The 12,233-nt window shown below is 33.8% G+C and overlaps 1 protein-coding gene across 6 annotated transcripts in view; it reads left to right on the forward strand.

The window, feature by feature from the left end:
* Nucleotides 1-12,233, forward strand: part of HECTD2 (HECT domain E3 ubiquitin protein ligase 2) — an 88,840-nt gene that overhangs the window by 47,710 nt on the left and 28,897 nt on the right. For all 6 annotated transcript variants that reach the window (XR_011997503.1, XR_011997504.1, XR_011997502.1 and 3 more), the window contains exons 3-6: nucleotides 8,229-8,367; nucleotides 9,064-9,166; nucleotides 9,575-9,664; nucleotides 11,459-11,523. Coding sequence is in view for 2 of the 6 variants with exons in the window: in XM_072739496.1 (XP_072595597.1) it covers nucleotides 8,229-8,367; nucleotides 9,064-9,166; nucleotides 9,575-9,664; nucleotides 11,459-11,523 (397 nt within the window). In the remaining 4 variants the exon portion in view is untranslated. The remainder of the gene's footprint in view (nucleotides 1-8,228; nucleotides 8,368-9,063; nucleotides 9,167-9,574; nucleotides 9,665-11,458; nucleotides 11,524-12,233) is intronic.

Here is a 12,233-nt window from a genome sequence, read left to right on the forward strand (position 1 = left end):
CCCTCTTTCTTCCTTTCTCTCTCCCACCTTCAATTTTATTTTTTGCCAAATGTTTAGAAAATCACCCTATAGACAATGATGTAAACACCACCTGTTATGACTAATCACTCTGGCCTCCCTGTTTTCAGTTTCCTCCCTGCCTGCCACTACTGACATAGTCAAAAGCAGTAAAAGTCCTCAGTTGATAGAGGGATCCTTCAGTTTGTAGCTCATTTATTACCTGTCTGATACCCACACATTGTAAATTATGATATTAAATAAGAACTGAGTATTTGAGCTAATTACTACCAGTAACCGTCAGTTGCGATCTTAGACATTACACTTAGCCCTCATAAGCCTCCATTTACTCATTTATAGAATGAGGAATTGGAGTATTATGAGTTGTAAAATATCCTCTACTTCAAAGTTTTGTGACTTAAAGGGTTCATTTTCTAACATAGTGATTTTGTTTGATCCTTGTTGAACTTTGTTTTGATATTTCATAGTTTACCAAGTCCTACTTCCATGTAAATTTAGGGTTCAGTTTTGCTACTTGTCCTTATACATGGTGGAAGATTTGGCATTATTTGATTGTGGAAAAAACATGGTGGTGTAACTTATCCAGATGGGTTTGAATCCTGACTCTGTAACTGATGATTCTGGAAAAGTTAGATCTCTGTGCTTGTTTTTCTGTCTGTAACAGAGCATAACAAAGAAGCTACCTCATAAAGCTGTAAGGATAAATGGAAAAAAAGCATTTAAAAGTATTCAGTTTCATGCCTTATGAAATTCAGTAAATGTGATAATATTATGGGCAGCTAAGTTGTAGGGAAGGGGCTGTGGTGGCAGGAGTTTTCTTTCTCTTGTTTCAGTTTTCTTTCTCTTATTTCATGAGTAATTGCACAAATGTTTAAAAATTTGAAACATCACAACATATAGAAGAATGTAATCAACAGTTGTATACGGTTTTAGAAATAAAAGGAAAGCACATGAACTTAGTGCTCGAATTAGGAAAAAGAACATCACAAGCTTCTGTGAACCCACCCAGTTGCATTGCCCTACCTTTTTGTCCAGGGGTAACTACTGTTCCTGTGATTTTTTAAAAAATAGCTTTGCTGTCTTTATACATTGCTATAAGCAATATACTGCTTAAATTATATATGTAATCACATACACTGCTTAGTTTTGAAAAATGGAATAACAAGCATAAACTTTGGGTGTTTAAGGGACAGTATTCCCATTATTAGGTGAAGAGATGATAGTCTGAACAGTCTCTTGAGTCAGATCTAGCTTCAGCTTCCATAAGAATGCATGACTCCTTTCTGGGGAAGTTAGTGAGCAAGGTCATGAGTGAGTCCGGAGGAACAAAGCATGTCTGACAGAGCTGTGATTTGTTGGACTATGTATGTATTAGATGTCAGACAGAAATACAGCCCCTCCATCTGTCAGGAGTACCAGGTTAAAGTGCCCTGAGGTGACCGGAGTGCCCTCAGCTGATTCAGATAGCACAGCAAGAAATGGAGAACAGGGATTTCATCACCCCACTGGCAAGACAAGCCAAAGTACAGATAACAGTCTGGGCTGGGCTCACCTCTTCCTTCTATCTTCAGTTTAAAAAGAAGAGTACAGAAGTAGTCAGGATCTTGGTGTTGGCAGGCATCAAAATTACTCACTCTTGGGTCATTCTATTTAAGTGTGTGCCGGGTACAGCTCTCACCTTCCAGGTCCTTTGTATAAGGACAAAAACAAAAACAAAAAACCCCTCAAGATTAAAATACATGCATACATACATAGAATGATCTTGTTGCCTTGGGGCTTTCCCTAAAATTGCACAGAGCTGTGACTTGGTGTGGGTCTAGTTTCATCCCTTGTGCAACATGTTTGGTAGGCCTTTTTCATCTAGCAGTTCATGTCCTTGGATTCCAAGAAATTTTCTAGAAACTTTTCATTGATGATTTCCTCTCATCTGCTGCTTCTCTTTTCTTGAGTAATGGGATCTTCTATTACTCAAAAGCCAGACTTTCTAATTTCCTAATTTCCGTATTTTTTTTCACTTCTATTTTCCATTTCTTTATCCTTTTGCTATACATTTAAGGACATTCCCTCAAAACCCTTCTATTAAATATTTTGTTTCTGCTAATATACTTTTAACAGATAGGAATTCTTTTTCCCCCTCTCTAAATATTTCGTTTTTTATAGAACCCTCTTGTTTCCTGATTGTACTGTGTTTTATCCCTCTAAGTTAGTGATAGGTTTTTATTTTATGTATTTATGCATGTATTTTAGTCTCAAGGGGTTTTTTGGGGGGGTTGTTGTTGTTCTTTACATTTATCCTGCCATTAATTCATAGGGAATGGGTTCCAGCAGCGGAGGTTCCTTTCCATTGGTTCTCACAAAATGTGCTTTGCTGGGTGGGGCAGGCTGGTGCTTCAGTTGAACCCAAATGCCTTCTTCTTCAGCTTCCTACTTTCTCTGATCATTTTCCTTCATGAACTTCAAGAAGCTATCTCGGCTCTTGAGTGCTTAATATGCTCCATATATACATTAATTCTCTTGGCAAGAATCTTGCCTTTAACTTGCTTGTTTACAGCAATACCAACAGCAAGCTGGGTAACGTTGTAGACTCTTCCAGTTTTGCCATGGTAACATCTATGGGGCATTCATTTTTTAACAGTGCCCATTCCTTTGGTGGCGATAATATTACTTTTCTTGTAGATTAGCATCTATGTGCCCAAAGGAACAACTCCATGTTTTCTAAAAGTCTTGGAGAACACATAGCAGGTGCCTTTCCCCTTTCCCTATGAGTTGATGATTTTGGCAAATTACTAGAAGATGGTAGTTCTGGCCGAAAGTCTAATGATAGGTTTCTACATTTTTTTCCCCTCCTTGCATGATTTCTGACTCTTCAAGGTTGCTCTTGTTTATTTGTTTTGGTTTCTACAATATTGAAATCCCATGAAGTCTGTTCACTCACATGCTGGTTGATTGATACTGGCTATAGGCCTTAAACTTAAATAGGTTCTAGCTGTAACACCTACAGCTGGCCTTTTCATGGACTGCTTGCCTTCTTCACAGCATGGTGACTGAATTCCAAGGCGGAGCACCCCAAAAAGAGGCAGCCAAGCAGAAATTTTATTACCTTTTATAACCTAGTCATACAGCATCACTCTGTCACATTTTTTTATTAGTAGGGATCCATTAAGGCTGACCCATATTCCAAGGGAGAAAAGTTAGACTCCATCTTTTCATGGAGGAATCTAAAAGAATTTATGGACTGACCTTAAAATGACTGCATCATGTCAACGTAAAATCCCAAAAGAGAACCCAGATCTTTTGACTCTTATTTTAGAACTTTTTCTTATACCCTGTTGTGGGGATAGGAAGTCGTAACTAAAATCAGGCGTTTAGATGACATTATGCATGGTAAGTTTCCATGCTGCTTCAGTTTCTCTATTATATGTCTTCACTCTAATAGAGAATTTTAACTTTTTTGATTGGTTTGTAAGCCCTACCCATTTTGTTCTTAAATAGTTGTAAAGATGGAAGTTAGAGATTATTAAACCAGTGGTTTTCAAACCTATTTTTATTTTTTACTTTCATAGCAAAACACTTTTGAAAAGTAAAATTTTTCTTAGAGCATCATTATATTAAACAGAGGAAAGCTGAACTGCTCTAAGTAAACATACCCGTCATTACCAGTCCCATGAGGTAGCCCTTGAAGTTCTCTGGAGTCTTGGGAACAACAGACTTAGGTCACCTCTTTCATTTTATAATGTCAAAATTGAGGTTTAAGGAATTTCAGTGACCTATCTAAGGTTATGAAGGTTAGTGACCTAGCCAACAACAGGACCAAGCCCCTTACTCCCAAGGCTGGTGCTTTTTTTGTTGTTGTTACTACTTATTTATTATTTACGTAATTATAACTTAATTCAGGATGAAACGTAGAGTATAGCATTTTGCAACAGTATGTTACCAGCCGCAAACCTTTTAAAACAATATTTCCTTCAGCAATAGAGGTATAAGGAACGAACACCTAACCTCCATAGAGACTCTTGTTTACCTGTGATGCTGTCATTGCCATCTGTGCTAGATGGCCAGGAACAATCTTCACTGTTCTAATCATGTGGCCAATTTAAAATGTCAGTCTTAATTTTGGTGGCTACAGTTGTGGAAAACCACATATTACTAGTTTTCAAGCAGAGTCAGCTTCTGATAGCTTCTTGAAAACAGTGAGTTGGCTGGCAAAATTTGACTGATAATCTCACACTCTTATACACAGTTGTATTATGATCTTCATGGTTTTTTTCTATATACTTTCAGCTTCTACCAGAACCCTTATTCTTCTTGCACTGGCTTCAAGTGTTTTACTTAATGTTTCTAAGCAACCAACTAAAATTGGCAGCACTATATTAAAAGCAAGGGAAAATGATTACTGCTTATCAATTTAGCACACAGTGTTCCCAAGTATTGGCTGAATGAAACCATAATGACAGGTTTTCGCTGATAAATATATTTTGGCTTTTTTCAGTGAATTTACGGTATTCTATGTTGCAGAAAAAAACCTGTATGTAATGGAACAAAGAATTGCCTGTTCCATTTATAATATCAGTTTGAGATTTAATTAATCTCACATCACTACATTTATTGATTTTCTCTTTTGAATTAGATTTTAATAACCATCTGTGAGAACAGACTGAAAGCTTGTCTCTGGAAACAATGCTTTGATATTTAGGGACATGAGAGCAGCTGTGAGCTGTTGTTCTTCCTTTCTTAATAGCTGAGTGTCACATCCTGTAGTTTGGCTTTCATTCACTAATGTGAGCAAATGATCTGCCTTTCTTTCTGACTCAAGTTCCATTTACATAGTACATTAGCATTCTGTGTTACTTTTCAGTCCAAGTTACCTTCTGACCTAAAAATAAATCCTGTCTGGGCCTCTGGTTCTAATCTCACCCTATAATCCTCTTGGCCTTACCATTACTATTTCTCTTACGTAAGAATCTTCCCACTCTCAGGCATTGCCAAAATCTAGTTCTCTTGCTAAAATTTCACTCTTCTTCCACCTCAGCATGGTATTAATAAAAATGAGTGGGTATAAAAATGTGTATATATGCTCTTGTGAGTGAATAAGTTAATTTATATTTGAATGAGTCTGTGTGTATCTAATAGTGGGTGTTTATAGCCAGGTTGGGAAAGGTGTGTGGGAAGGGATAGGAAAGGGTAAGCCTGGTGAAGAGGAAGAGAAACTGTAGAGGAGCCTCAAGACAATAGTAACAAGACTAGTGTTGGAGAGAAGAGACTATCATCTGTTTCTTTGCTGCTGAGATGCCCTTTCTTTCTTAATAAAGATTTCCAAACATAATAAATCATTTGTAGAGATATCTAATCTTACTTGCTAATGAATTGAACCTCTGTCTAATATGTGCCTTAAGTAAAAATTACTAGAAATTGGATATTTCCATACTTAATAAAGGATATAAAAATCAGTTATATAGAAGTGAATGAAAGAAACTTAATGTTTTTACTGTCAGCACCATGGTTCTTTCCTGTTACCACTGAACAATGTTTCTCAGTGTGACCCTCAGACTAGCAGCGTCAGCATCATCTGGTAACATGTTAGAAATACAAATTCTCAGGCCCCACCCCAGACCTACTGAATCACAAACTTTGGGGAAGGGCCTAGTAATCTGTGTTTTAACAAGCTCTCTATGTGATTCTGATATATTGTGAAATTTGAAAATCATTGCTTTTAATTATAAGAAATTGGCATCTCTGTAGTATCTTCTAATATGAAACATATTTTAGTATAAAATATACCCTAACATTAATGAAATTTATCTTAGTTCATTGAAGTTAGTGATAGATCCAGGAGTAGATATTTACTGGGAGAGTGGATAAGGAAATACCTTATAGCTGTGTTACTACTGTCATGATTGATATAGCTATGTTTGTTTAGTTCGAAAATGTATCTTGATTACATAAGAGTAGAATTAAATTCTACATATGTACATTCCACTGTTGTAGAATTTAGAATATGTAAAATATTCACCTATCCTATTGGTTTGAAAGTATTAATAATTAAGAAAATACAGGGACCAAAATAAAGTGCTTAGTAGATGGGCTCAGCAGCAGAATGGAGGAGACAGGAATAAATGAACTGGAATACAGAACAATGGAAATTACCCAATCTGAGCAATAGACAGAAAATAGACTAGAAAGCATGAATTATCTCAGGGACCTGCAGGACCATAACAGAAGTTACATTCTTGTCATTGGTGTCTTGGAAGTACAGTAGAAAGAGGGTAAGCTGAAAAAGTACTCAGAAATGACTGAAAGCTTTCTATATTTGGCAAGAGACCTAAACCTACAGGTTTGAGAAACTGAGCAAACCACATCCAGGATAAGCCCAAAGAAATCTATGTCAAGACATATGATAACTTAAATCTCTAAAAACTAAAGACCTTTGAAAAGCAGCCAGGGAGAAACACCCCCTTACTTACAGAATAAGGATAATCAATAATTATAAACTGAGAACTGAAGAAGAAACGTAATAGGTACAATTTCTACACTGATAAAATGATAACTCACCAGTAGGCTATGATAAGTTATGTATATATAATATATTTAGAGCAACAGATGAATCAAAATGGAATTCTAAAAAATGTTCAAGTCATCCACAAGACAATAGGAAAAAGAAAACCAATGTAAAATAAAAAATAAAATGACAAACTTAAGCCCTAATGGATCAATATAGCCAGGTTACATTAAATGTAAGTGGTCTAAAATACATCAACTAAAAGAGATTGGCAGAGTAGATTAAAAAACATGACCTAACTATATGCCGTCTATAAGAAACTCAATTCAAATATAATAATATAGGCAGGTTGAAAGTAAAAGGATGGGAAAAGATATATATAGTAATGGCTGTATTAATATCAGATAAGGTAGACTTAGCACAAAGAAATTACTGGAGAGAGAAAGGGATATTATATAGTGATAAAATCAAAATTACAAGGAAACAATTAGAAATATTTTTTAGAATTTAAAAATGAACCAGAAAGAACACAAAAGCAAACAAACACACATACCAGATAATGCCTTGAGAGAACTAGAAGATGAATGAAATGTTTAAAATTTAAAAAGAAATGAAGAAAGCTAAAAATTTGAGAGAAATTAAAATTGAAATAGGTAGAGTCTAACATCTGGATAATTGGAGCAGGGAGGAACTTGGTAAGACTCTATTCCTCAACTGGTTAATGGTTTCAGAGGTGTTTATCTTATAATAACTCATTAAGCCATAGGTTCCTTCTGTGAGATTTTTTTTGTATTTTCTTTTTTTTTTTTTTAAAGATTTTATTTATGCATGATAGACATAGAGAGAGAGAGAGAGAGAGAGAGAGAGGCAGAGACACAGGCAGAGGGAGAAGCAGGCTCCATGCCGGGAGCCCGATGTGGGACTTGATCCCAGGACTCCAGGACCGCGCCCTGGACCAAAGGCAGGCGTCAAACCACTGAGCCACCCAGGGATCCCCTGTATTTATTTTCTTTACAATTAAAAGATTATGAAATGCAACAAAAAGGCAAAGGGTAAACTGGCAAATATTTACCAAAAAATATATTAAAATGTCATACAAATTGATTTTTTTAAAGAGGCAAAAACTGCAATAAAGAGTTACAGAGAATGTAAATAAATGGTTTGCTTATATTCAGAAAGATAATAACACTAAAAACATTGAGTCTCACTAAAGTACTTCCTGGAAGACAACTTTTGGGAAAGGAAAAAGGGAAAGAAACTTTACATTACCTCTGGATAACTTTTAATATAAGATATGGCCTAATATCTGTTGTGGATGAAGTTGGGGTTAGGGAGGCCTGGTGGCAATAGAGCCTTCAGTAAGTACCCTTCCCTGTGGTAGGTTTTTTGTTACATGATCTCAAGGGGAATGCAATACCAAATAATTCATTTGCTTTCTGTTCATGTTGAGTTAGCCTGACATTTTATGATTTAGAAAAATTTTACTATTAATTACATTGAATGGGGGATCCCTGGGTGGCTCAGCGGTTTAGTGCCTGCCTTCCGCCCAAGGTGTGGTCCTGGAGTCCTGGGATCCAGTCCCACATCAGGCTCCCTGCATGGAGCCTGCTTCTTCCTCTGCCTGTGTCTCTGCCTCTCTCTCTGTGTGTCTCATGAATGAATCAATAAAAAAATTTTTAAAAATTACATTGAATGCTTTTTTTATACTTCCCAGTGAGAGACCTACCATCAATTTGCCTTGATGTTAGACAAAAACAGCGCATTTCTGTAGATCCATTATCATCTGAAATGAAGGCCCCAGTTCTTCCAGAACCTGTCCTTCCTCGCCAGCCCAAAACTATGAAAGACTTTCAGTAAGTTTCAGCTCACTGTTTTGTGTAAACGTACAGTCATCTGCATGCCAGTACTTTACATAATTTAATATTTTTGTGTGAGAAATTGATTGAACCTGCGGCTCTTTATAAGGCCTTGGTCAAGAGTGAAGATACAAAAGATTGGATATCTCAAGTTGAAAGTGAAAACAAATATATAAATAACCGGTAAGGGGTAGCTAATGCTGCAGCAAAAGAAGCAACACTAAATAAGAATATGAGTTAAAACAGACAAAAGGAGGTAAAGGTGGTGATAAAATAATGTTTCCTTTTTAAAAAATACAATTTCATCTACTATGTGACACATAAACTGTAAAAGCTATGTGACTACCAAAAATAATCCAAATGGGTACTTGAAGTACTAAGTGATAATAAGAAAGTAGAGACAGAGAATGTAAACAAAATCTCTCAAGAAGTTTGACTATGAAAAGTATTAATTGTAAGGAGCATGTCAAGAATGATCTTTTTAAAGAGCAAGTGAATGGAAAGCTGAATTAATATCATGATCTATTTAAGAATTATAAGTTCATAAACTATATTTACATTAACTGGAACATACTGTATTCAGCTTCAGTATTTCAGATTACATATTTGGTGACATTTATTTTTAAAGAAGTAATGCTATTTTATCTGAATAATATTTCTATCTGTTATAGTTAATGTATGTTTTCATTTTAGGGAAGATGTAGAAAAAGCTAAGTCAACAGGAGATTGGAAAGCAGTACATGATTTTTATCTAACAACATTTGATTCTTTCCCAGAACTAAATGCTGCATTTAAGGTAATAACACATAAAACACATTTTTCAGTTTTAGTTTTAAATTTTCCAAAGAAGATATAACTTAGTTCTTTTTCTACCTAATAATGACTTAAGCAGCTATTTAACAAACATATGTGTATATTAATTTCTGAAATTATACCCATCACAAATAAATACTACTTAAGTGTTATCTCAAAGATTGTGTTTGTACTAATGATGAAGTTTAACTCCATTCTTTTTGTTTTAAAAAACAAACTGATTAAAATAATTCTTATATATTCATTTTTATTTCTAGCTTTTTGCCTAAAAGTTCTTTTTCATCATCCTCGTAAAAAATATTAGAAATTGCGAAGGAATGGTTATGTTTCAAAATTACTAAGAACAGTCCTTAAATGCTATATACACTTAATTTATTAATTGCATTTGCAGAAAGATGCCACCGCCTCATTTAATACCATTGAAGACTCTGGGATTAATGCTAAATTTGTGAATGCTGTGTATGATGCCTTACTTAATACTGTAAGTATTATTTATGAACAGATGCAAATAGTATAGTTCTTTGTTTCTTTTGTATTTCAAAAGCAGCCACACAAATATTGTAATAATCACCTTGTAGCCTAATGATATAATTTTATAGTAAATTTAGTTGGAATTCTCAAAAGTTAGACTTTTTTGTTATTAAATGAGAATTAAGGAGAAAATACTTTTATGTCTAGTCCTTCTTTAGGAAAGCTTGCTGAAATAAAATCATGCTTCATTTAGTCAGCAAAAGGAGATAAATTATTTGATTGTATTGACATTGCACTGAATCCATAGTGGTTCTCAAATTTTAGTATGTATCAGAATACAGGAAGAGCTTCTTAAAATACAGAGTTTCAGATTCATTGGGTCTGGCATATAGCCCAAGCATTTATGTTTCTAACAAGTTCCCAGGGACCACATTTTGAGAACCACAGTGCTGTCGATGAATTTATGAGGAGTTGACATTTTTTTAATCCATGAGCATGGTACATCTCTCCAATTATACTTAGACCTTCTTTAGATTTTCTTGGTAATGCTTTGTAATTTTTGGATAAATACCTTATACATATCTTGTTACATTTAGTTCTAATACTTAATTTTTTATGCTATTGTAGTTTCATTTTCTAATTACTAGGATATAGAAATACTTTCATATATTATTTTTATTTATCATGCCAAATTCACTCATTAATTCTAATAGCTCATCAGTCATTTTATTTGGATTTTCTGTATTGACAGCCTTATCATTTGTGAAAAATAAGACTTTCACCTCTTCAGTCCTTCTGTCTTGCATATATGGATGGATAGATATAAGTATTTGCCTCATTGCACTGGCTAGAATCTCTTGTACCATTTTGCATGAAAGAAGTAATAGTATCTTTGTCTTATTTCTAATCTTTGTACTTATTATTAAATACGTGAAAAGCTACATAATAATAATTGTCATGAGAGAAATGTAAATAACATTACACATCCATTTAAAATGAGTAAAAGGTTTTTTAAGTACCATGAATTGTGGGACAGCTGGAACTTTCATACCGTGATGAAGTAAGTATAAACTAGTACAACCACTTTGGAGAATTGGCGTTATTTACTAACACTAAGCATGTATATATACTGTGACCCAAAATGTTCCATTCCTAGGACATTTGTCTGACTTCTTTTGGCTTGAAATGATATCAGTGTTTTATAGACACTAAAAAATTAAAGCTACAACACAAGGGGAAAACTCTCTAAAATGGAAATAAGATTTTTCTTTTAATATTTGAATTATTAAACTATAGAGGAATGTTATTTTATGCCTTTTCCAAGTCCAGTTATGAAAAAAATTGTATTTTTTATTGAACATAATTTTATTGCACTTAATAATGAACTGTGGATTTAACTGCTAATTGTAACTTGTTAATGGTAGTAATAAATTTATTTAAATATATGCAGTTGTGTTCTATTGTTAAACATGCTACTCTTTGACTTGTGTTCATGATTTTATCCTGCCAAGCCAGGGAAAGTGAAATTTTTTTCAGTTATATAAAACTGATTGGCCATCAGAGGGCCACCATATACATTTTGCAGGGTTTTTTTGTGCACAGCACATCCCAGGGAGCATTCTCATTGTACTCTTATGACATTGGTGCTCTAGTGCTTAGATGTGAAAATCATACTGCCATAAGTGGTAGTCCTCAGTCATCAAGCCTTATTTTAGTTATTAAAACAACTCTGTAAATACAAATAACATATAAAAGTCACCTAAGTACCTAATCCTGATTTTTTATTATTTTCTTTTGTCCGCAGCCTCAAGACATTCAGAAGACAGTATTAAAGGGAATCATTAACAGCTTATTACGAGAATGGAAAGGGTAATTTTACCTAATATTTAGTTAATCAATATAGATAATTTCTATGTCCCATACAATATATATATATATGTATTATAAATAAGTGTATACTTATTGGTATATATATAAATATATACCAATTTATATATATATAAATATATATTTATAATATATATATTTTTTTACTCTCAGATTTTAGTTGATTTAAAAACATAGATCAGAAAGAAACTATAAACCATTTATGACCAAAAAAACCCTACAAAACACTTATGACAAAACTTTTTAACTTGAGATTTGTGACTTCTCAGAAGGCTCCATAAAGGGTGGGCTTCACAGAATCTGTGAATTCTTTAAAATTGTATATAAAATTTGTTATGTACAGATATATGTGTGGTATAAAAATGGGATGGATAGTTACATCAGTAACCTAGAATTAAATTATATGGACATTAAATTTAGTCTTGGATTTCTTAGTAGAGCAAAATTTTTCTTCTTTCTAATATAAGGAAATATAAGTTTGGCTACTGAAATATTTTTTTTCTGGAACTAAATCTTGAATCATTATATAAGGAATGATGAGCAATGTAATTAATATTATTTAAGTAGCGTATAACTTAAATAATAGCTTCTACCAAAGCCAAAGAAATACCATTGTTATAATTCAAATGTTTATATTAAGTCCCATTTAAAAATAATAGTAAGCCCCATTTAAAAATTATTAAATGTTAAGG

Source organism: Vulpes vulpes, chromosome 15 (genome assembly GCF_048418805.1).
Source record: "Vulpes vulpes isolate BD-2025 chromosome 15, VulVul3, whole genome shotgun sequence".
In the NCBI taxonomy this organism is placed as follows: Eukaryota; Metazoa; Chordata; class Mammalia; order Carnivora; family Canidae; genus Vulpes; species Vulpes vulpes.